Here is a 25,297-nt window from a genome sequence, read left to right as displayed (position 1 = left end):
CTTTGCCGATTCGGATGCCTTTTATTTCTTATTGTTTTCTGTTTGCTGAGGCTATGACTTCTAGTACTATATTGAACAACAGTGGTGATAGTGGACATTGCTGTCTTGTTCCTCACCCTAGGGGAAAAGCGCTCAGTTTTTCCCCATTGAGAATGATATTCGCTGTGGGCTTTTTGTAGATGGCTATTATGATATTGAGTTATGTTCCCTCTATCCCTACACTGTGAAGAGTTTTAATCAGGAAAGAATGCTGTACTTTGTCAAATGCTTTTTCTGCATCTATTGAGAGGATCATGTGGTTCTTGTCCTTTCTTTTATTAATGTAGTGTATCACATTGATTGATTTGCGGATGTTGAACCACCTTTGCAGCCCAGGAATAAATCCCACTTGGTCGTGGTGAATAATCCTTTTAATGTACTGTTGGATGCTATTGGCTAGTATCTTGGTGAGAATTTTTGCATACATGTTCATCGGGGATATTGGTCTGTAGTTCTCTTTTTTGGTGGAATCTTTGTCTGGTTTTGGGATCAAGGTAATACTGGCCTCATAGAAGGAGTCTGGAAATTTTCCTTTCATTTCAATTTTTTGAAATCACTTCAGAAGAATAGGTATTAATTCTTTAAATGTTTGGTAGAATTCCTCCGGGAAGCCCTCTGGTCCTGGACTCTTGTTTGTTGGGAGATTTTTGATTATGGCTTCAGTTTCCTTGCTGGTTATTTGTCTTTTCAGGTTTTTATTTCTTCCTGTTTCAGTTTTGGTAGTTTATATGTCTCCAGGAATGCATCCACTTCTTCCAGATTACCTAGTTTGTTGGCATATAGTTGCTCATGATATGTTCTTACAATTGTATACATTTCTTTGGTGTTGGTTATGATCTCTCTTCTTTCATTCATGGTTTTATTTATTTGGGTCCTTTCTCTTTTCTTTTTGGTAAGTCTGGCCAGGGTTTTATTGATCTTATTAATTCTTTCAAAGAACCAGTTCCTAGTTTGGTTGATCTGTTAATCTGTTCTACTGTTCTTTTGGTTTCTATTTCATTAATTTCTTTCTTTTTTTTTTTTTTTTAAAGATTTTATTTATTTATTTGACAGAGATAGAGACAGCCAGCGAGAGAGGGAACACAAGCAGGGGGAGTGGGAGAGGAAGAAGCAGGCTCATAGCGGAAGAGCCTGATGTGGGGCTCGATCCCAGATCGCCGGGATCACGCCCTGAGCCAAAGGCAGACGCTTAACCGCTGTGCCACCCAGGCGCCCCTATTTCATTAATTTCTGCTCTCATCTTTATTAATTCTCTTCTCCTGCTGGGTTTAGGTTTTATTTGCTGTTCTTTCTCCAGCTCCGTTAGGTGTACGGTTAGGTTGTATTTCTTGTTTCTTGAGAAAGGCTTGTATTGCTATATACTTCCTCTCAGGACTGCCTTTGCTACATCCCAAAGGTCTTGAAGAGTTGTGTTTTCATTTTCATTTGTTTCCATAAATTTTTAAAATTCTTCTTTAATTTCCTGGTTGACCCATTCATTCTTTAGTAGGATGCTCTTTAGCCTCCATGTGTTTAAGTTCAGATTTCCTCTTGTGATTGAGTTCTAGTTTCAAAGCATTGTGGTCTGAAAATATGCAGGGGTTGATCCCAGTCCTTTGGTATCAGTTGAGACCTGATTTGTGACCCTGTATGGATCTATTCTGGAGAAAGTTCCATGTGCACTTGGGAAGAATGTGTAGTCCGTTACTTTAGGATAGAATGTTCTGAATATATCTGTAAAGTTCATCTGGTCCAGTGTGTCATTCAAAGCCCTTGTTTCCTTGTTGATCTTCTGCTTAGATGATCTGTCCATTGCAGTGAGGAGGGGTTAAAGCCCCCTGGTATTATTGTATCCCTATTGATGTGTTTCTTTAATTTTATTATTAATCGGTTTATATAATTGGCTGCTCCCATGTTAGGGGCATAAATATTTACAGTTGTTAGATCTTTTTGTTGAATGGATCCTTTAATTATGATATAGTGTCCTTCCTCATCTCCTATTACAGTTTTTGGTTTAAAATCTAATTTGTCTGATATAAGGATTGCCACCCCAGCTTTCTTTTGATGTCCATTAGGTTGGTAAATTCTTTTCCACCCCCTCATTTTATTTATTTATCTTGAAGATTTTATTTATTTACTTATTTATTTGTCAGAGTGAGAGCAGGGGGAGCGGCAGGCAGAGGGAGAGGGAGAAGCAGGCTCTCCGCTGAGCAGGGAGCCTGATGTGGGACTTGATCCCAGGAACCTGGGATCATGACCTGAGCTGAAGGCAGATGCTTAATCAACTGAGCCACCTAAGCATCCCTCCACCCCCTCACTTTAAATCTGGAGGTGCGTTTGGGTCTAAAATAGGTCTCTTGCAGACAGCATATCAATGGGTCTTGCTTTTTATCCAATATGATTCCCTCTGTCTTTTGTATTTTGTATTTACATGATTATGTTTATGCAAATATTAGTCACAACCGAGTTTTTTTCTTTTTGTTTTTCCTAAAGTTAATAGTTGTGCGTGTTTTTCATGTGTTTGGATTATATAGCTCTTGGTCACTCTTCTCTCACCTTTCAATAGCCTTTCAGTATATTTTTCCACATGGTCAATTGCATTCAGTAATTGATCAGTTCTTTTTTTTTTTTTTTAAAGATTTTATTTATGTATTTGACAGAGAGAGACAGCCAGCAAGAGAGGGAACACAAGCAGGGGGAGTGGGAGAGGAAGAAGCAGGCTCATAGCGGAGGAGCTTGATGTGGGGCTCGATCCCAAGACCCCGGGATCACGCCCTGAGCCGAAGGCAGACGCTTAACGACTGCGCCACTCAGACGCCCCAGTAATTGATCAGTTCTGACCCTTTTGGAAACCTTTCTCCTGAAGAGCCCTATTCTTTTAGGGCTTACTGCTCTCTAGACCTGCAGCAGGACTGACACCTGGGTGGTTCAGTCAGTGAAGCATCTGCCTTCCGCTCAGGTCGTGATTCCAGGGTCCTGAGATCAAGTCTCACATCGGGCTCCTTGTTCCTTGGGGAGCCTGCTTCTCTTTCTGCCTGCTGCTCCTCCTGCTTGCTCACTGTCTCTTTCTCTGAAAAATAAATAAATAAAATCTTAAAAAAAAAAAAGCTGATACAATAGTAGAGGGTATGGATGATGATAGTCTTCAGTGGATTTCACATCTTTCATTTTTCTTGGTCTACTCTCTTGTTTTGGTGGACATACTCCAGTGGATTCCTGAGAAAGGATGTATAGCAAGTAAACTTTATTAAAAGTCTCCATTCTGAAAATATAATTATGCTAGCTTTACTCTTGGTTATTAGTTTGGCTGGGAGTTGAACTCTAAATTGAAAATAATTTCCTTCACAACTTTGAAGGCATTACTATTATTATCTATATCCAGTGTTGCTCTCGCAGTCCAAAACTGTTCAGAATCCTGATCAATTATATGTCATTCCCCCCCCTCACTAGAAGTTTGTCAGTTTCCCTTTGTTCTCAAGGTTCTGAAACTTAACTATGATGTACCTTCTGTTGGTCTATTTTCATCTATTTTTCTAGGTACTTATTGGGTCCTTTGGTCTGGAGGGTTTTTTTTTGTTTTTTTTTAAGGTTTTATTTATCCATTTTACAGAGAGTGAGTAGGGCAGGGGAGGAGCAGAGGGAGAGAATACAAAGCAGACTCTGTGCTGAGCCCAGAGCCCCACTCAGGGCTCAATCCCATGACTCATGAGATCATGACCTGAGCCAAATGAAGAGCCAGAGGCTCAATGGACTGAGCCACCCACGAACTCCTGCTCTGGAAATCTTTGACAGTTCAGGAACATTTCTGGAATTATGCCATTAATCATTTCATCCCTTTGTTTTCTCTTTCTCTCTGGAATTTTTCTAGATATTGAACATCTTAGACTGACCATCTGAAGTTTCTCGTCTTTTTTTTTTTCTTTGCTTTTTTATCTCTGTGTCTTTTGTTTTTTCTGGGAGATCTCTGCAGCTTTATCTTTCTCTATTTTGCTATCAAGATTTTAATTTCCCAGGGATGTACTGTATGGTGACTAACATAATATAATAAAAAAATATGATTATAAAAAAAAGATTTTAATTTCCAGGGCTCATTTTTGTCCTCGAATATTTAATTTTTTAAAGATTTAATTTATTTATTAGAGCATGTGCATGTGGGAGTGCAAGTTGGGGGAGGGACAGAGGGAGAGAGAGAGAATCTCAAGCAGACTCCATGAGGGGGAGGCAGAGCCCAGCACAGGACTTGATCTCACGACCCTGAGATCATGACCTGAGCTGAAATCAAGAGTCACGTGCTTAACCAACTGAGCCACCCAGGTGCCCTTGAATATTCATTTTTAAAACATAATACACTATTGTTGTTTCGTGGATTGTAAGTATCTGTGCTAATCTGTGCTCTCCAGGTTGCCTTTTCTTTTTGTTTGTGTGGTCTCTATCCTGCATGTTAGAGGTGTTTCTCAGTTGTGTAGTCCTTGGTTGTAGATTCTTATTTGGGGACCAAAAAGGTGTTTGACAACTTGGATTATATACGTGGGACTTATTAACTTTGAGCAACAATGTAGAATGATGTTGACAGGTCTTTTGTTGGGGAACTTCTCATGTAAATATTCTCGGGTTTTTCCTCTTCTGCTGGCAGGATTCCTCAGAGAATAATCTTCCAGTCTCTTGCATGAAATTTCTAGAGCTAAGTGCTGGAAGATGGCTGAGCAGATTCTCAATATTCACCTATTTTCAGGACAGTACAATTTTTTAGAATATAGTACCCATGCCCTCAACTCAACTGGTCAGTCCACAATGCAAACACTTTCTGTCTTACCCTTTCTAGAGATTAACTTCTGGGTTTTTTCTGGGGATGGGAAGGAGGTAAGTAGGCAGGGGGGAGGATCTGTTTGTCAACCAGCTTTTTTACTCACTTCTGCTTATTTTAGCACTACTATCCGTCCCCAGTTCCAGATCCTTTTGTAGATTCTGCAGTATCATCAGATTGATTCTCAGCTTTCCTTACTGTTGGTTTAGGATTCATCTTTTTTAGTTCTGCTAATTTAGTTTCTACTTGTCTGTCTACTTTCTAATTTCCAAAAACTTGGTGTTGCTATCCCTTCTCCCATTCTCCCTGTCTTTGTAGATTTAGAATTTTTATTTATTTTTTAAGTAAGCTCTATACCCAACATGGTACTCAAACTCACAACCCTGAGATCAAGAGTTGCATGCTCTACCAGCTGAGCCAGCCAGCTGCCCCAGTAGATTAGTATTTTTATTTATTTATTTATTGTTTTATTGTTTGGTTTATTGTTTTACTTATTATTTTATTCATTTATTTTTAGATTAGTGTTTTTAAAAAAATCTTTTTACTGTAGCTTTAGTGGGATATGGGGAAAGAGTGAAATTAGATATGTATGTTCAATGTACCATCTTAACTTGGAAATTATGAAGTTTATATTAATAAGGACTGTTTTGGTTGTAAATAATAGAAACCCACTTCAAACTAGCTTAGGAAGAAAAGTTATTGGCTCCAGAACCTGGGAAGAGGAGCTTACAGGATTGAAGGAAGAACTGCATGAACCAGCACCAGAACGTTAAGTTCTGGTCCTGTCAAACCAGAACTCTCGGTATCACCAGGACACCATAAAAGCTGTATGTGTGTATCTGTGTGATCTGTTTCATGAGAGCATGAATCTCATGCAGAATCTATTGCAGATAGATTCTTAACCCCGTGCGGAAGAGCTGGCTTCTTACAGAATTTATATCTTCCCTCTTTCATAACCTCATTGGAAAAAGAGCCCTTTTTTCCTTATATCTAAATATGAGGATTCTTACTGATTGGCTTTGGTCACTTGACTACTCCTGATCCAGATGGAATGGGGGAGGAGTTTTCTAGAAGGAAAGGGGTACTTTTACCAGAACAAGGGGAGTAAGATGGTATAGGGTAGACAAAAAATGTAATAGCTACCATAGTCCCCTCTTGATGAGCTTTCCAGATTTTTCACTGTTACAAACAATGTTGCGTTGATATCTGTAGGATAAATTCCTATAAGTGGAATTGCTGGGTCAATTGGATTTATTTTTATTATTGACAGATGTTGTGATCAAGAAGATTGTATCAATGTACATTCCCACCAGCTGTTTGAGAGTCCATTTCCCCATACCCTTGCCAAATTGGGCATTATTAATCTTTTCATTGTTTTTTTCTAGTCTATAGGTAAGAAGTGGTATCTCATTATTTTAATTTGTATTTTTTAATTATTAAAAAGTGTTTAACATCTTTTAAAATTTTTTTGGCCACTTATGTTTCTTTTTCTGTGAACTGCTTTCATTATCCTTTTTAAAATTTTTGGATTATTAGCCTTTTCCTTGTTTATCTTTTTCCTTTTTTTACTCATTGATTTTTGGGAACTTCTTGCTCATTAAATAAATTAGCCCTTTGTTTTAATTATTTTATGGTGGTAAAATATACATAACATAAAATTTACCGTTGTAAGCATTAAGTGTGTTAAATACATTCACATTGTTGTGCAACCATCACTACTATCTCTCTCAGAAGTTTCTTATCTTCCCATATATGTAACTTTGTACCCACTGAATGCTAACTTTTCATTCTTCCTTCCCTCAGCCCCTGGTAATTACCATTCTACCTTCTGTCTCTTGAATTGGGCTACTCTAATTATTTCACTTAGCATAATGTCTTCCAGGTCTAACTCTTTGTTTTTATATTTGGTTTGACAGCTTGTTGAGTCTTGCAGTAATCGATGGTGATATTTTAAGCTGCTTACCTACTTGTCTTCTTTTCCTTTTTCTTTTTTTTTTTTTTAACTCATTTCATTACCATTTGTTTTATCTCCTAGTATCTCGGAAAAGGAAAGCCAAGAACTGGGAGGATGAAGACTTTTATGATAGTGATGATGACACGTTTCTTGATCGGACTGGCCTGGTTGAAAAGAAGCGTCTGAACCGAATGAAGAAAGCTGGGAAGATTGATGAGAAGCCAGAGACCTTTGAATCATTGGCAAGTTTTATTTATAGAAGTAGTGGTGGTAGTTTAATTTTTAAATAAGATAATGTATTATTCAAATTTGTTTTATAATTATAATTTTTAAAGCAGTAGCATTGAAATCTGGTACTGAAGTATAACTTTCTTGATCTGTAAATTTGATAGTAACAACCAGTCTTACCCAACTTGGAAAACGTTTGGCTTGCTGCTAGAGACTCTGTCTACCTCCGGGTGGATATTGATCCATGAAAGAGCGTTCTTTGGATATGGTGTTAATCCTACAAAAAGAAAGGAAAAAGTCCCAAATTCGGCCGTTCTGAAGTGAAATCGACTTTAGACTTCTGGCAGTCAAGTTGTGAAAGGAATTTTGAGGAGTATAGTTTGGTAATAGTCTTAAACTGTATATCCTTCATGAAATCATCATAAGATAGCATGTGTTTTCACTATATTAAGTAGTATTCAGAGCTTTACAACATTACCCAACATCTATTTTTTTGATTCATCAATGAAAACAAATGCCTTGAGTTCTTTCTTTTGAGTAATGTCCAGTCTATGTTCTGTACATTCATTTTGTTTAATTCTGAGTTAATTCAGAACTTAATTCAAATTAATAAACACATGAAAATTGTTAACTCCGTAAGATGCAGATTTATTTGGAATTCTGAATGAATCCTCTTAAACCTTGTAACAATAGTGAAAATAAGAGGAGGAAGACAGAAAAGCTACCATATTTTGAAAGAAGAAAAACATTTGCTAACCCTATTAATTTGGGTGTTACAGGTTGCAAAGTTAAATGATGCTGAAAAGGAACTCTCTGAAATTTCTGAGAAACTGAAAGCCTCAAGCAAAGGTAAGTCAATGACCCACTGAACAAGTACGTATTGGGCATTTACTGTACGTAGTGCACTCTGCCAGCACTGAGGCTAGTTAACAGGATATACAGAGCATGGAGCATTTCTAAGAAGGAACATAGCATCTTAGAACTAGAAAGAACATTATAAATTATTTGGTTTAAACTCCTTGTGTAATAGATGAGGAAAATGAAGCTCAGTGAGGCAAAATGATGTCCTAAGGTCTTCAAGCTATAACCTGTTCTCTTATTCCTAACATGAGTAATGTCCTCTTGTTAGTGACTTTATGTTAGTGACTTAAAAAAAAAAGATTTATTTATTTATTTGAGAAGGAGAGAGTGTGTAGCGGGAGAAAGGGGCAGAGGGAGAGAGAGAATCCCAAGCGGACTCCCTGCTGAGTGTGGAGCCTGACACGGGGCTTGATCTCACGGCCCTGAGATCATGACCTGAGTTGAAATCAAGAGTTGGAGGCTCAACTGACTGAGCCACCCAGGTGCTCCTATTAGTGACTTTTCTGTGGAAACTTTGGCTGAATTTTAAAATATTTGAGGCCATTTTTCTGAACATATATTATCCCTTTCTTGGACAGCTCTGTCAGAGTCACCATCTCAGGATTCTTTAGATGCATTTATGTCAGAAATGAAATCAGGGAGTGCATTGGATGGTGTGTCCCGGAAAAAACTTCACCTGAGAACTTTTGAACTGAGGAAAGAACAACAGAGACTTAAAGGGTTGATAAAAATTGTAAAGCCAGCAGAGATTCCAGAGCTGAAAAAGTAAGTCTTAGTTATACTTGAAATTTTAAATAAGCATGTTTGCATAGATAACATTTTGGATTATATCGTTGTTTTTTTAATCTTTACAGAATAGAAATAGAATGTAAGAAACCCTTTAAAGCACAGGAGGCAGTGATTTCATAGAGTCAAAACCATTTCATTTGTGTGAGGCGAATGTGATAACCACTACACTATGGAAACACGGCTCATTTCATTTGTGAAATACAGACTGCTGTAGGATTTTTAGAGAAAACTATGTTGATTCCTGTTTCATTGGAAGGTTCTGAATTTTTTTTTATTTTTATTTTTATTTTTTTAAAAGATTTTATTTATTTATTTGACAGAGAGAGACAGCCAATGAGAGAGGGAACACAAGCAGGGGGAGTGGGAGAGGAAGAAGCAGGCTCCTAGCAGAGGAGCCTGATGTGGGGCTCGATCCCAGAACGCCGGGATCACGCCCTGAGCTGAAGGCAGATGCTCAACGACTGCGCCACCCAGGCGCCCCTGAATTTTTTTTTTTAAAGATTTTATTTATCTAACAGAGAGCGAGAGTACACAAGCAGGGGGAGCGGCAGAGGGAGAGGGAGAAGCAGGCTTCCTGCTGAGGACCCTGGGATCCTTCCCAGGACTCTGAGATCATGACCTGAGCTGAAAGCAGACGCTTAACTGACTGAGCCACCCAGGTGCCCAAGGCTCTGAATTTTTTACTTAATCTTTTTTTTTTTTAAAGATTTTATTTATTTATTCATGAAAGACACAGAGAGAGAGACAGAGAGATGGAGAGAGGCAGAGGGAGAGGGAGAAGCAGGTTTCCTGCTGAGCAAGGAGCCCGATGCAGGACTTGATCCCAGGACCCTGGGATCATGACCTGAGTTGAAGGCAGATGCTCAACCGACTGAGCCACCCAGGTGGCCCCCCTTTGTTTTTTAAATATTTCATTTATTGAATTTTTTACTTCGTCTTTTAATGCAGAATAAACTTCTTTAAAGAGCAACATGCCAAAAGGCTAATTTCCCTAATATAAAGACCTTTGAATAAGTAGACAACCATCTACCAAAGAGAAAAATGGGAAAAGGATATCAACTGATAGGCCACCGAAAAGGAAATACAAATAGCTCTTAACTATATGAAAAAAAATCCGCAGTCTTGCTTGTAAGAGAAATATGAATATAATAATGTAATACCACTTTTTAATCTGTGATTTTAAAACCACAGATGAAAAGATATGAGTTCAGATTGTCATTTTAGCACCTGATTTGTCATTCCTAAGAATCAGTTGACAACTTTGATAAATACTTTTTAAAAAAGATTTTATTTATTTATTTATTTGAGAGAGAGAACACAAGCATGGGGAGAAGCAGAGGGAGAGGGACAAGCAGATTCCAAGCTGAGCACAGAGCCCGATGTTGGTTTGATCCCACAACCCTGAGATCATGAGCTGAGCTGAAATCAAGAACCAGATGCCCAACTGACTGAGCCACCCAGGGACCCCTATATTTAAATACTTTAAAAATGGAATTTCTTCCTTTAAAAATAGGGGAAGGCATAATCCCTTAAAGTTGATTTTATTGGTTAACTTTGTGAAAATTATTGGAAGAAATTAACCTAAATCCTTTTTTTTAGTAATTTGTAAACAAGATTTTAGAAATAGTTTTTCCCAGATTTGGCTAGTATTTGTGTGTGAATGTATATGTGGTGTGTGTGTGTATGTGTATGTGTGTGTGAGAGAGAGAATAAGATGCAATCTTTCAATTTGACAATATTTTCAAATTTTGTTCTGTGTGGTCTCAACAAATTTTGAAAATGTTGAGTAGGTTGTGGTGGAAATAAGCAACTCCCAGTGAGCACAATTTGGGTAGGCATCTCAAAAAGTGGTATTGCCTAGGTGGGATCACTCACTTACGAAGGTATTAACTCTGGAAAGTTTCTTATTTTCTTTTTATCTGTGCTGTTCTATACAGCACGCAATAGTCTCCTGTGATATTAAAATTAAATGAAATTAAAAACTCAGTTCTTCAGTCAAGTAGTCACATTTCAGGTCCTCAATAGCCACATGTGGCTAATGGCTTCTGTATTGGACAGTACAGATGTAGAACATTTCCATTTTGCAGAATGTTCTGTTTGGATGGTGCTGTTTTAAGTAGGCTCAGTGTGGAGCCCAACGCGGGGCTTGAACTCACAGCCTTGAGAGCAAGACCAGAGCTGAGATCAAGAGTTGGCCGCTTAAACAACTGAGCCACCAGGTGCCCCAAGGACAGTGCTGCTTTAGATTGCCAGTAAGCATTTATGTGGCCCCGTACCACTGTGTACAAAACCTGTAATTTGATGCTGGGGGCATTGCATAGATGAATAGATATTGGGAGGCATCTTTTTTTTTTTTATAGGGATTTAAACATAAAATGTTTCTGTAGCCCTTGATCATCTGTACAGAAAATTAATCCCCAAATTACTAGTAGGTTTGTTTAAAGATTTATGTGTAGTTTGGATATTTCATACAGTGATTCATAGGTCAGTCCACAAAAGCTATGACCCAAGTGATATTTCATTTACTGATAGTGAGGAGGGGGGTTAGCACTCAAGTTAGACTCCCTGGCTTTCATTCTCAGCCCTATGAATTACTTTTTGGGCATTTTGAGGCAAGTTATGTAATTTCTTTGATCTTAACTTTCCTCATCTGTAAATTAGAAGTATTAGTGATGTTGAAAGAGGACACGGATAGGGGTACCTGGGTGGCTTAGTCGGTTGGGCATCTGACTCTTGGTTTTGGCTTGGGTCATGGTTTGGGGTTGTGGGATTGAGACCCACGTTGGGCTCTGCACTCGGCAGGGAGTCGGCTTGGGATTCTCTCTCTCCTTCTGCCCCGCCCCCTGCTTATGTGCTCTCTCTTTCTCTAATAAAATAAAATCTTTAAAAAGGAAGAGATGGCATGAATAGCACTTGACACAGTGCTGGCGTGTATGTATTATTGTTATCATCATTGTCCTATTCTGTATACCTAGCAGCTATTCTTAACGTTGTATTTGTAGAGAAAGGATAAAAACTCCTGAGGCATAGTTCAGGGTAAGCAAATTAACAGTGAGTTTTAATTCTAACTCCAAAATCCTTTCCCTTGGTAAGTCATCCCTGCGGGAGAGGGTATGTCAGCTTCCTCCAGAGCCTCTCTTCTTGCTGTCTGTGTGTCTGTATGGTTTCTCCTCCCTTTCCTACTTTAGATCCTGGCCTTTAGATGTGTTTACCCTCTCCCTCCTCTTCTCACTTGAAGGTTGAACTTCCCAACTTTCTACCTAACACCTTTCCCCCTGACCCAAGCAGCTCTTCATTGTGATCCCATCTTCTGCCTTTTCATCTCCTTGGAGTGACTTCTCGTCCTCCAGACCAGCGAAGCTATTTAATGGAGCTGAAGAATATCTGTGTTGCTCTTGACTTTGTATGCCAGAATCTTCCTGAGGCCTTTGGGGAGGGGCTGTGAAGAATAGTATTTGGCAAAGAGTCTTTAAGGCCAGGCAGGAAGGATTCTTTTGGTGGCCTTCGCAAGGCAATAGTCTGTCTGTGGTAGAGAGCAAGGGTCTGAGACTAGGCCCAAGAGCACTGCCAAGGGTAAGACTTCGGTCGAAGAAGGCAGCAGTGGCAAATAGGGCTTTAGCATAGAGCAGCAAGGTCAGTTTATCATATGGGTCACTGTGCGTCAGGAGTGCCAGTGCTATCCCTGTATTCCAGAATGCAGGCCTGTCTTTCCCTCTGTCTCCTCATGCTGTCTTGTCATCGTCACTTCTGCCTACTCTCCGAGTGTCTGGTCAACTCATCTGTCATCCTTTTTGGTTTTGCTCATTTCTTTTTTTCACCTGCTCTTTCCTAATTTCTACAGTCTCTTCTTTTTGCTCTTCCTCAGCTTTACCCTAGTGGGCCTAGCTGTGAATGGTGACAGGCTCATTAGTTATAAGGTCTGTCGTTATGTCTTTGTCATTACTCACCATGCAGTGTAGCCCCTACACACGCACTTTTTAGAAATTTTTGTGATCAGAGCCTTTGTGTGTGGTTGTGATGTAAGTGTGGACTCCAGGTAAGTAAGACACTGTGAGTCCTCTTGAGAGGTTGGTGGAAAATAGGGCTTTACCCCATGGGTCTATCTCCTGCCACTCGGTGGGAGTGGGGTCTTGCCCCATTTGCCAGTGACCTTTGTACTGTCAGCATCATTTTATGGAGGTGAAGTCATGTAGCATGTTGAAACTTACTAAAGTCGGAGCCTTTCTTACCCTTCATAGCCCTGTGTGTGAGAGTCAGCACAGCGTCATTGTCCTTTCAGATTCTCTTGGCCTTTTCCTATTGGTATGTGCTTAGATACTCATTTTGTGGAAATTTTTGTTTTGCCGAAAGTTTCTTTTCATTGTCCAGGGTGTTTTTAGATAAAATCTTGGTTACAGGAAGAGATATGTATAATTGTTCTTTCTTCTTAGGACTGAAAGTGAGGCTACAGATGTGGAAAACAAAGCTAAAAAGTTTATGTTGCCTCTCTTTGGTGCCATGAAAGGAGGAAGCAAATTCAAATTAAAAACGGGAACAGTAGGGGTAAGTTGTGGGTCATGGTGTGAAACTTTTAGCTCTCAAGTCAATTTGCATGTAACTGATTTGTACACGGAACATCAATATATTAATTTGTGATGAATGTTGCATTTAAGAAGTGTCTCTTTTCCTGGTGGGTGGATATTGTAACATTTGGACTCAGCTAACATTTGTTAGTCATATAGTCCCTGCACCTGGCCCTGCCATATGGTGTTCCCTACTTCATTTAATCCCTCTAACACTTGGTGACGTGTGGGAATTACTACCTCTCATAGGTGAGGAAACAGGGTCAGAAAGATTAAATATGATCACATCATCGGTAAGTGACTAGACTGGCAATCAAATCCAAGTCCTCTGTTTCTTGAGTTTTGTGATCTTTCTACTGTCCTCTAACACTTCGCTGGTGAATGTTTTTGCTTTGCGTACATCCCTTTTTACAGATTCAGCTTTTAAAAGGTCTTCATCACCTAAAGAGATGAACCTTGTGTAGTTGTGTGTGAGGGCTCCCCTGACCAAACACCACAGACTGGGCGGCTTAAGTGACAGAAATTTATTTTCTCACAATTCCGGAGGCTGGGAGTCCGAGATCAGCATACCAGCAGGATTAGTTTCCCCTGAGGTTCCTTTCCCTGGCTTGGAGATGGCTGCCCTCTTCCTGCGTCTTCCTGTGGTCATCCCTTGGTGCACTTGCACCTGTCGTGTCTCCCACTCCTCTTGTAAGAACTCCAGTCATCTTGGATTAGGGCCCCACCCTAACTGCTTTCTTTTAACTTACCTCTTTAAAAATTTTATCTCTAAATATGGTTACGTTCTGAGGTACTGGAGGTTGGGGCTTCAACACAGGAATTTTGTAGGGACAGAATTCAGCCCCTCGCACCTTGAATTAGGGCAGACTGCCCTCTGGTGGCAAAAGCCTGAAGTCTCAGGTTGACCTGAGATGCAGGCTTTTCTGTGTGGATGGGGGGAAACTTGTGTTTTAATTAGAGGAAAAACACTTTACTAAAAAGCTCTCTTTAGAGGTTTACTGAATTCAGTCTTATATTTAAAAAATGATATGCCCAACATATACTTTAGTACTTTCTCTCTATTCCTTAAGCTTTAATCAACTTTTTCTTTTTTCTTTTAAAGATTTTATTTATTTATTTATTTGACAGAACGAGAGAGCACAAGCAGGGGGAACAGGGGGAACAGTAGAGGGAGAAGCAGGCTCCCCGCTAAGCAGGGACCCCGATGTGGGGCTCGATCCCAGGACCCTGAGATCATGACCCGAGCTGAAGGCAGATGCTTAACCATCTGAGCCACCCAGGTGCTCCATAATCAGCTTTTTCTAATAATTTTATTAAAAGGTCTTGATTAGAATATTTGGCTTTATTCTTCAAGAAATGTCTTCAGGGGGCGCCTGGGTGGTGCAGTCAGTTGAGTGTCCAACTCTTGGTTTCAGCTTAGGTTGTGATCTCAGGGTTATGAGATTGAGCCCCGGGTCTGGCTCTGTGCTCAGCACAGAGTCTGCCTGAGATTCTCTCCCTCTCTGCCCCTCCCCCCTCTCTTTCTCTCTCTCTAAAATAAATAAATCTTAAAAAAAAAAGTCTTCATGATCTGTTTTACTGATTTACATGTCTCAATTCTTTGAAATTGTGTTAAATCTAAAATGCAAAAGCTGCACAAATGATCTGTTTCTTAGAAATGTGTGTCTGATTGACCCCTGGAAGATTTTGTAATGAATTAAGATCCTTTAACACCATGAGGGGTAGCAGGACAGGAATCCTGCAGCTGTGCTTGCAGGTACTTGCCTCGGGCACCTGCAAGAAATGTTCTAGTTCCCTACAAGCCGTTTCAGGTGTTTTGTACTTAATATTCTTTTGACCCTAGAAATTAATAAAGATATGTGTTAAGGGTCCATAGATGGATAGAATTTCACATGCAAGTCCTACTTCCAGCAGACTTCTGCAGGGTGCATCAGCCTAGAGACTTGAGACATTCTACACATTTAGCTTCAACTCCTTGAAGAGATTTGTCTCTTTCGTTATGTGGAACTATTTGTTCATTGTTTTGTTTCGTTTGTAGAAGTTACCCCCTAAGCGCCCAGAACTCCCTCCAGCTCTAATGAGAATGAAGGATGAGCCTGAAGTAGAAGAGGAGGAGGAAGAGGACGAGGAAGAGGAGAGGGAAAAGGAGGAGGATGAAAGGGGGAAAATGGAGGCTGGAAGCAGTAGGCTGCAGCAGGAGACAGAGCTGGAAGACGCCATGCAGGAAGCGAGGCCTCCCACTGACCTCACGTGTTCTATAGAGACAAAAACCCATGGTAATTTCTTCTCCTTTCCATGCTGCTCAGTGGGGCATTTGCATCGATTGTGTTTAGCCAGTCTTTGTTTGTGCATTTTGACTCTGTGGCACTTTATGATATGTGATACAGCTGACTCTGGAAACATACTTTCCTGGTCTTTCTTTGACCATCAGTCATTATTTATCCTCATTGCAAAATAAGGGCAGGCATTTCCAGTCTATTCCAGAATTATGGAACATTGAGAGCTGTGGAATCTGAAACCACAGCTGCTGTGGAACAGCCCTGAGCTGCTGCCATTGTGTGATTGGAGGGCAGTAGAAGAGGGTGGATGATGGGGCCTGATCAGGTAGTCTCAGGATAAACCTCCCCTTAGTCGTTATTTTCCCCATCCCTAAAACAGAGGCTAAGCATAATTGTGCCCACGGTACACACTTCTTAGGAAGCATGGTGCCTTATTCATTTTTTTGTCCATGGTACCTAGCAGAGAACCCAGCACACAGTACTCTCACACCTCAGCCAAGGTTCGATGACAAATGACAAAAGAGGGAATTGATTGGTTTTTAAATATGTTTTCTTCTGACTGTAAGAGGAAGATGTATTCATTTTAGAAACTTTAGATCATACATAAAAGTCCAAAGAAGAAAAGAGAAATCTCCTGCAGTCTCACCCCTGAGATCATTGTTATCTTTTCAGCATCCTCTTGTCCCTTGTCAGCTGCAGGAGTTATTTTCCTGCAGCATGACCAAACCATCTGGCATTGTCAAGACTTCACAGAAAATAGGGAGCATGAGGAAAAACAAAACAAAAACCGACGTTAAATATGCATGGGAATGCATGCATGTCTACTTCCAAAACAAACCTGTCTTGTCTGCAAAAAGCGCCAGGCCTGATATGGAGGCCTTCTCTTGAATCATCCTCAGTTGTTGGAGAAAAGAAAAGTTTCTGTTTTTTCATCTGCGAGAGATCTTTTGGTTTTGCATTCTCGTTTGTTTAGTTATTGGCAATATGCTTAGCCTTTTCAAACAAGGACTTACACATACTTTTTTTTAATGAGTCCAATCTTTGATCCATACATTGTGAAGGTGGCATATAAACAGGTTAGTAGGAGGGCGAGCAATAAGTATTATATTTTTTTGTGTAAGGGACCAAAGGATAAATGTGTGTGTGTAAAAATAGATTTTAAAATTTGTTAAAGATACATTAATGGGTAAATCTGCAGCTGATTAGGGATTACTCTAGGCCTCTTTTTTTTTTTCAATGTTAGGAAAGTATTGTACATGCTATTTTATAACCTATTTTTTCTGGATCTTAAAATATTCTTTTGAAATGTGGAGTCAGAAAGGAGCATAGTGGGGGCGCCTGGGTGGCACAGCGGTTAAGCGTCTGCCTTCGGCTCAGGGCGTGATCCCGGCGTTATGGGATCGAGCCCCACATCAGGCTCCTCCACTATGAGCCTGCTTCTTCCTCTCCCACTCCCTCTGCTTGTGTTCCCTCTCTCGCTGGCTGTCTCTCTCTCTGTCAAATAAATAAATAAAATCTTTAAAAAAAAAAAAAAAAAAAAAAAAAGAAGCATAGTGATCCATCACATGCTTCTGCCATAATTTAATCAACTCCCTATTGTTAGATCTGTACTTAATTTTTAATTTTTGCTGTTCTAAACATACTGTATATATAATAAATCTTGGTACTCATCTCTGATTATTTTCTTTGAATATGTTCCTGGAAATAGAATATCTAGGCCAAGGATTATGTACATTTTTAAGGCTTTTGGCAAGTAGTGCTGAAAAGTTTTACCTCAGAGATGGCCAGTTTTTAAAGTGGAAAATTGATTTCTCTGTTAAACATATGGAGGCACATTTTTTTGAGAATCTAAGGTTATTGAAGCTAATGATAGTAAAGGTGGATGATTATGTATTTACTTAGCTTTTCTTGCTTTTGTTTTTGTTTTCTTGGTTCCCCACTATGAATTAAATAATAACAATATGTTCTGGTTCTGCATTTTATAGAAAACATGTCTCAACTCAGCCAAGTGGAGCAGAGTAAAGATTATCAAGAGATTAGTGAAACAGCTGCATCACGTGAGGAGCCCTCAGGCAAGTAGTGGCGCCGACTCCATTGCTGCCCTGCACACAAGCAGCCAGCTGGTGTCAGAGAGGAGGGGCTGGCAGCTGAGCTGAAGCAGCACAGAGCATGGCCTTTCAGACACTGGGGAGATGCTCCTGCCAGGGCCCTGGACGGAACTGGAATACCTGAGAGGTTATGTTTGGTGCCACCCCATTTGCCTTTCTTTATTCCTTTTCTGCCTCCTGGTGTTCCGTCTCCCTGACCTACAAAATTCCTGCTGCCTTTGCGCTTCCATGCAAAGCCCTCCACAACTTTTCATCTCCCAGAGATGAGTCTGCCTATCATGGGAGTAATTCCAAAACTATTAAAATAAATTGGTTGAAAGGTTGACCTATTGAAAGGACTGGTTTTGGGGCACCTGGGTGGCTTAGTTGGTTGAGTGAATGACTCTTGGTTTCAACTCAGGTCATGATCTCATGGGTTGAGGGATCAAGCCCCCTGTTGGGCTCCACGTTCAGCACAGAGTCTGTTGGAGATTCTCTCTCTCTGTCTCTCAAATAAATAATCTTGGGGAAAAAAAAAAAGGACTGGTTTGCTACAGTTTTAACTGTAATAGTTGAACCGTAGAATAGTAAAATCAGCCCCATTTTCCTTTCCCTTTTTAAATGGTGTGATTATATTCAAGCTTGTACAACAGCCTTACAATTTGAAAACTGCGTTATAGCAGAGAGAAAATTCTCTTAAAATCGTCTTTATAGTAGAAGGAATTTTTGAGAATTTGATTGTTATGTGTTTTCAGTTTTTATAATGATCTCTTAAGAGGAATTTTTTTCTTTTTTTTTTTTTAATTTAATTAATGATTTTTTATTATATTATGTTAGTCACCATACAGTACATCCCCGGTTTCCGATGTAAAGCTTGATGATTCATTAGTTGCGTATAACACCCAGTGCACCATGCAATACGTGCCCTCCTTACTACCCATCACTGGTGTATCCCATTCCCCCACCCCCCTCCCCTCTGAGGCCCTCAGTTTGTTTCTCATAGTCCATAGTCTCTCATGTTTCATTCCCCCTTCTGATTACCCCCCCTTTCTTTATCCCTTTCTTCCCCTACCGATCTTCCTAGTTCTTATGTTCCATAGATGAGAGAAATCATATGATAGTTGTCTTTCTCTGCTTGACTTATTTCACTTAGCATTATCTCCTCCAGTGCCGTCCATGTTGCAGCAAATGTTGAGAATTCGTTCTTTCTGATAGCTGAGTAATATTCCATTGTATATGTGGACCACAACTTCTTAATCCAGTCATCTGTTGAAGAGCATCTCGGCTCCTTCCACAATTTAGCTATTGTGGACATTGCTGCATATGGCCCTTCTCTTCACTACGTCTGTATCTTTGGGGTAAACACCCAGTAGTGCAATGGCTGGGTCATAGGGTAGCTCAATTTTTAACTTTTTAAGGGACCTCCACACTGTTTTCCAGAGTGGCTGTACCAACTTGCATTCCCACCAACAATGTAGGAGGGATCCCCTTTCTCTACATCCTCTCCAACAATTGTTGTTTCTTGCCTTGTCTATTTTTGCCATTCTAACTGGCGTAAGGTGGTATCTTAGTGTGGTTTTGATTTGAATTTCCCTGATGGCTAATGATTTTGAACATTTTTTCATGTGTCTGTTAGCCATTTGTATGTCTTCATTGGAAAAGTGTCTGTTCATACCTTCTGCCCATTTTTTGATTTGTTTATTTGTTTCTCGTGTATTGAGTTTGAGAAGTTCTTTGTAGATCTTGGATACCAGTCCTTTATCTGTAGTGTCATTTGCAAATATATTCTCCCATTCCGTGGGCTTCCTCTTAGTTTTTTTGACTGTTTCCTTGGCTGTGCAGAAGCTTTTTATCTTGATGAAGTCCCATAAGTTCATTTTATCTTTTGTTTCTCTTGCCTTTGGGGATGTGTCATGAAAAAGGTTGCTTTGGCCGATGTCATAGAGGTTGCTGCCTATGTTCTCCTCTAGAATTTTGATGGATTCCTGTATCACATCGAGGTCTTTCATCCATTCGGAGTTTATTTTTGTGTATGGTGTGAGAGAGTGGTCAAGTTTCATTCTTTTGCATGTAGCTGTCCAATTTTCCCAGCACCATTTATTGAAGAGACTGTCTTTTTCCCACCAGATGTTTTTTCCTGCTTTATCAAATATTAGTTGCCCAAAGAGCCGAGGGTCCATTTCTGGGTTCTCTATTCTGTTCCATTGGCTATGTGTCTGTTTTTGTGCCAGTACCATGCTGTCTTTGTGATCACAGCTTTGTAGTACAGCTCGAAATCCGGCATTGTGATGTCCCCAGCTTTGTTTTTCCTTTTCAACAGTTCCTTGGAGATTCGGGGCCTTTTCTGTTTCCATACAAATTTAAGGACTATTTGTTCCAGTTCTTTGAAAAATGTCCTCGGTATTTTGATCGGGATAGCATTGAAAGTGTAGATTGCTCTGGGTAGCATGGACATTTTAACTATGTTAATTCTTCCGATCCATGAACATGGAATATTTTTCCATCTTTTTATGTCTTCCTCAATGTCTTTCAAGAGTGATTTATAGTTTCTAGAATATAGGTCCTTTACGTCTCTGGTTAAGTTAATTCCAAGGTAACGTATGGTTTTTGGTGCTATTGTAAATGGGATGGATTCCCTAATTTCTCTTTCTTCAGTCTCGTTATTCGTGTATAGAAATGCAACTGATTTCTGAGTATTGATTTTGTATCCCGCCACATTACTGAATTGCTCTATAACTTCTAATAGTTTGGGAGTGGATTCTTTTGGGTTTTCCATATAGAGTATCATGTCATCTGCGAAGAGAGACATTTTGACTTCTTCTCTGCCGATTTGGATACCTTTGATCCCTTTTTTGCTGATTGCTGTTGCAAGGACTTCTAGTACTATGTTGAATAATAGTGGCGAGAGTGGGCATCCTTGTCGTGTTCCTGATCTTAAGGGAAAGGCTTCCAGCTTTTCCCCATTGAGAATAATATTTGCTGTAGGCTTTTCATAGATGGCTTTTATGAGATTGAGAAATGTACCCTCTATTCCTACACTCTGAAGGGTTTTAATCAGGAAAAGATGCTGTATTTTGTCAAATGCTTTTTCTGCATCAATTGAGAGGATCATATGGTTCCTGAGTCTTTTCTTGTTGATATGATGTATCACGCTGATCGATTTGCGAATGTTGAACCACGCATCCCAGGTATGAATCCCACTTGGTCATGATGGATAATCCTTTTAATGTACTGTTGGATTCTATTAGCAAGGATCTTGTTGAGGATTTTGGCGTCCATATTCATTAGGGAAATCGGTCTGTAATTCTCCTTTTTGATGGGGTCTAAGAGGAATTTTTTTTCTATTTTACTTATTCTGAAATAGCTATTGCCTCTTGTTTTTCTTTTTCTCAAATTAGCATCAAAGACTGAATATGAGAAAAACAGAGATGAATTGAAGAAAAAGAAAGCTCCTGGTCTAGGCAAAGTAAGTACTTTAGCCATAATCTTCACCTCTCTAGAAGTAAAAGTGAATCCCCTTGTCATGGACCACATTCAGAAGAATGAATTTTTAGGGATTGTCTTTAGCAGAGTTCCCAGCGACCTAATACTCCCTCTTCTAGAAGTCTGGGCTTTCTTATTTTTGAATTTTTATGTTTTGAATTCTCTATTCTTGTCTCCATCCACACCATTCCCTATAACTCTGCATATACTTCTTTGATTAATTTCTGAATCTTTGTTCATATCCTTTTATGCCATACAAAGACATTTGAATAATACATTCTTATTTGACTATTTTTATTACACAGAAGGTAGAATGTAATGCACTCTATGTCAGGATTTATTTTTTTAACCTATTGTGGAAATGACTGTGTATCAGTATACCAAGAGCTTCCTACTGTATGGACGTACTCTACTTAACCAGTTCCCTATAAGTGGACACTTGGGTTGTTTCTAGTCTTTTATTATAACAGTGTTATAATGAATAATCTCGTGTATACATAATTTTTTGTGGATACAGTAATTCCCAAAAGTGGGATTGCTAGGTTATGTCAGGAGGTCCTTAAGACCCTCAGGCTAGGTAATTCATAGGAGGCCTCACAGGACTCAGCATGTGGTTGTATTCACAGCTATGATGTACTGGAATAAAAGAATGCCAAGTACAGTCTGCAAAGGGAAAAGGCACATGGGGCAAAGTCTAAGAAAACCAGGCATAAGTTTCCAAGAGTCCTTTTTCATTGGAGTCACACAGGATGTGTTTAATTCCCCTCGCAGTGAGTTGTCACATCTTATGAAATGTTGCTAACCAGGGAGGCTCACTATAGACTCAGTGCCCAGGATTTTTATTGGGGACTGTTCACACAGCCACCTCCTGCCTGGTATGCACTCAAATCCATTCTCCCAGAAGGAAAGTAGATGTTCAGCATGAACCATATTGTTTTTATAGATAGTTTAGGCACAGCGAGGCACTTTTATCAGGGTAGTAGGAACCCTCCTGAAATCCAAGTCCCCAGATACCAGGTGAGGGCCAACCTTGTAAACAGGCCTTTCAAAAGATAGCAGTCAGGCTTGCCCTGTTAACTCTTTTCTGCACCTAGATCAAAAGACAAATGCCAAATTTCCCTCTCTGGGGTTTATACCATTAGAACTCATACCTCTGTTAACAATCCCTTTTAGAAAACATCACTTCTGTCTCACTGGCTGAAAATCAGCTTGTTGAGGCTTTACGGGAAAAAGTCAAGGTTCAGAAAGAGAGTATTCCCCCATTTTTTGGTTACTTATGTCAAGGTAATTAATGGAAGCTTTTCTCTCTTAGTTTTTATTTGTTGACGGGCATAGGGACAATAATTCTTAGAGTTAAAATTCTTTTGGGTAAAATAACCTATCTTTTCTTTGCAGCTTCCAGCAGCACTTTCTTCCAAATATCCAGAAGATGACCCAGACTACTGTGTATGGGTCCCCCCTGAAGGTAGATTGTTTTTATTACTTTTCTTCTCTTCTAAGACTTATTTATTTATATTTCTGAATAGGTAATGTATGTTTAAGGTTCAAAATAAGAAAGTTTTTATAAGAGTATATAGTGGGATGGGACACCTGGGTAGTACAGTCGGTTAAGTGTCCAACACTTGATTTTGGCTCAGGTTGTGATCTCAGGGTCATGAAATCCAGGCCCATGTTGGGCTCCTTGGTCAGTGCAGAGTCTGCTTGGGATTCTCTTTCCCTTTGCCCCTCCCTCCCATTCGTTCATGCGATCTCTTTCTCTCTAAAATAATTAGGGTCGCCTGGGTGGCTTAGTTGGCTAAGCATCTAACTTTGGCTCAGGTCATGATCTCAGGGTCCTGGGATCGAGCCCCACGTCTGGCTCCCTGCTCAGTGGGGAGGCTGCTTCTCCCTCTCCCTCTACTGCTTCCCCTGCTCGTGCTCTCTTTCTCTCTCAAATAAATAAATAATCTATTTTTAAAAAAATTCTTTAAAGAAAAAAAAGTAAGTAGTGGGAAAGTTCTCCCTTTTAGGGGAACAGGTAGAGTGAAAGATCTAAAGAGACATATCGACCAAATATAATTTGTGGATTCTGCTTGACTCCTTTTTGAACAAACAACTATTAAAAAAATTATATACCAGTCAGATAATTTTGAACACTAGCCAGATATGCAGTGTTACTAGGAAATTATTAATTATTTTAAAGTGTAGATGATGTTATGTTCTTTAGAAAAAGTTCTTATCTTCTAGAACTGTGTACAGAAGTGTTCACAGATGGAATATCTGGGATGTACCTTAAGATAATCCTGTAGAGGTTGAGGATGAGGGAGCGTGGAGGGGGTAATAGATAAAGCAGGACTTGTCACATATTGATAATTGTTTTAGCTGGGTGATGGGTACATGGAGATTCATTATATTTTTTTCTTCTGCATGTCTCTTAAATTTTCTTTAAAGTTATATAAACACACCTACTGGCTCTGCCTCAGCTACTTTGGTGTTTTCCTCTAAAGCCAGCCAAATATCACTTTCTTGTGACTTCTTATGTATGTCACATAAAATGCTTGTGTGAGCAGTTAAATACATAATATTTCACCACTGTTTTTACACAAATAGAAGCATATTCTATACCTTGCTGTTTTGCACTTAACACTATATGGCTATCCTTCCATAGCTATTCATAGATTCCTCCCTTCCTCCCTTCTTCTCTTCCTTTGTAGCATAGTTCTTTTTTATGGTCTAGATAATACCTTTACTTATTTATTCAGTTCCCTCAGTGAATATTTGCTGTGTTTCCAGTTTTGCCATTTCAAACAACTCTGCATGGAGGGGAGGGTTTGGGAGCTGGGGTAACTGGGTGATAGACATTAAGGAGAACATGTGTTGTAATGAGCACTGGGTGTTACATAAGATTGATGAATCACTGACCTCTACTTCTGAAACTAATAATACATCATACGTTAATTAATTGAATTAAAAAAAAACCTCTGTAGTAAGTAACCTCTCACATACATACTTTTGCAAGTGTAGAGGTGCATATGTAGAAAAAATCATAAAAGTTAACACGCTGGATCAAAGGCTATAAACATTTTTAAGACATTATAAATTGTATTCTATAGGGAGGGTACAGCTTATGTTCATACATACATTCTTTTTTTTTTTTTTTTTTAAAGATTTTATTTATTTATGTGACAGAGGGACAGCCAGCGAGAGAGGGAACACAGCAAGGGGAGTGGGAGAGGAAGAAGCAGGCTCATAGCGGAGGAGCCCGATGCGGGACTCGATCCCGGTTCGCCGGGATCACGCCCTGAGCTGAAGGCAGACGCTTTTAACGACTGCGCCACCCAGGCGCCCCTATGTTCATACATACATTCTTAAGGCAATGTATGAGATGCTTGTTCCCCATATGCTCATCACAGGTTGCTTTTTCTATGGATCAGGTTTCTAATATACTAGTAGTTAATAGAAATTTTGTTACTGGAAATGTTTGCTTTTTATTGGCTAGGAAATATAAGGGTAGATATTGTATACAAAAAGGTGGCGTTCTAGAATAGTAGAAACCTCTTTTGTCTGTTCTTTTTACTTTTTAGCCTACTAATGTCTGGGTATCTTTTCCCTCCTGACTTTGGAAAAGTGAATGTGTTTCTTTCTTTATACTCTGATCTAGGCCAAAGTGGAGATGGCAGGACCCATCTGAATGACAAGTATGGCTATTGACTGCTTCAGAATCCTAAAGGAAGACCTTGTGGACCATGTGACATGGGATATGTAGGGTCCTATATCAAGTTGAATGTCCAGAGAAGGAGTTCAGGTGATCTTTTGTAAAATCTGGTGACTGGCCTTTTCTTCCATTCTTATGGCTCCCTAAATTTATCTACTCATTTGATTCTCTTGAATTTGGCATTTATGTTTAAAAGTATTTGTGAATGTATGTAAAAAGAAACCATATATTTTGAGAATTGGTAAAATGATAGACATGACTCTATTAAAAGAGGTGAAGATGTCTCATGTTTGCTTAAGGCCACAATGTCTTTCATGAAGCTTTAGGGACTGTGCTTCTCCTGAGGAATAGGGTGCTTCTGGTAGTTAGACTGTAGGCTTCACTGATACGGCCTCCTCAAATAAGTGTTGGAATATGAGGTCATGCCATAGGGTGACCCTAGGTGTCCCTGTCATTCCTGGAACTAAAAGTAGATACAGAGTGGGGCCTTCCTGCTCCTTCCCAGTATAATCCTCCTGCCAGGTTTGAGAACGGACCC

At 39.6% G+C, this 25,297-nt stretch overlaps 1 protein-coding gene across 1 annotated transcript in view; it reads left to right on the top strand.

Moving 5' to 3' along the window:
* The window catches only part of SLC4A1AP (solute carrier family 4 member 1 adaptor protein), a 32,460-nt gene extending 7,414 nt beyond the window's left edge, over nucleotides 1–25,046 (top strand). The window contains exons 6-14 of the mRNA XM_045809168.2: nucleotides 6,858–7,018; nucleotides 7,784–7,853; nucleotides 8,444–8,630; nucleotides 13,085–13,196; nucleotides 15,255–15,492; nucleotides 17,481–17,567; nucleotides 20,981–21,048; nucleotides 22,461–22,530; nucleotides 24,706–25,046. Coding sequence (XP_045665124.2) covers nucleotides 6,858–7,018; nucleotides 7,784–7,853; nucleotides 8,444–8,630; nucleotides 13,085–13,196; nucleotides 15,255–15,492; nucleotides 17,481–17,567; nucleotides 20,981–21,048; nucleotides 22,461–22,530; nucleotides 24,706–24,755 — 1,043 coding nt within the window. The 3' untranslated portion in view covers nucleotides 24,756–25,046. The remainder of the gene's footprint in view (nucleotides 1–6,857; nucleotides 7,019–7,783; nucleotides 7,854–8,443; nucleotides 8,631–13,084; nucleotides 13,197–15,254; nucleotides 15,493–17,480; nucleotides 17,568–20,980; nucleotides 21,049–22,460; nucleotides 22,531–24,705) is intronic.
* Nucleotides 25,047–25,297: the final 251 nt, after the last annotated feature.

This window comes from Ursus americanus, chromosome 7 (assembly GCF_024610735.1).
Source record: "Ursus americanus isolate L20-20 chromosome 7, mUrsAme1.1.p, whole genome shotgun sequence".
Lineage (NCBI taxonomy): Eukaryota > Metazoa > Chordata > Mammalia > Carnivora > Ursidae > Ursus > Ursus americanus.
Note: the sequence above shows the minus strand (reverse complement) of the source record. Positions and strands in the feature narration are given on the sequence as shown.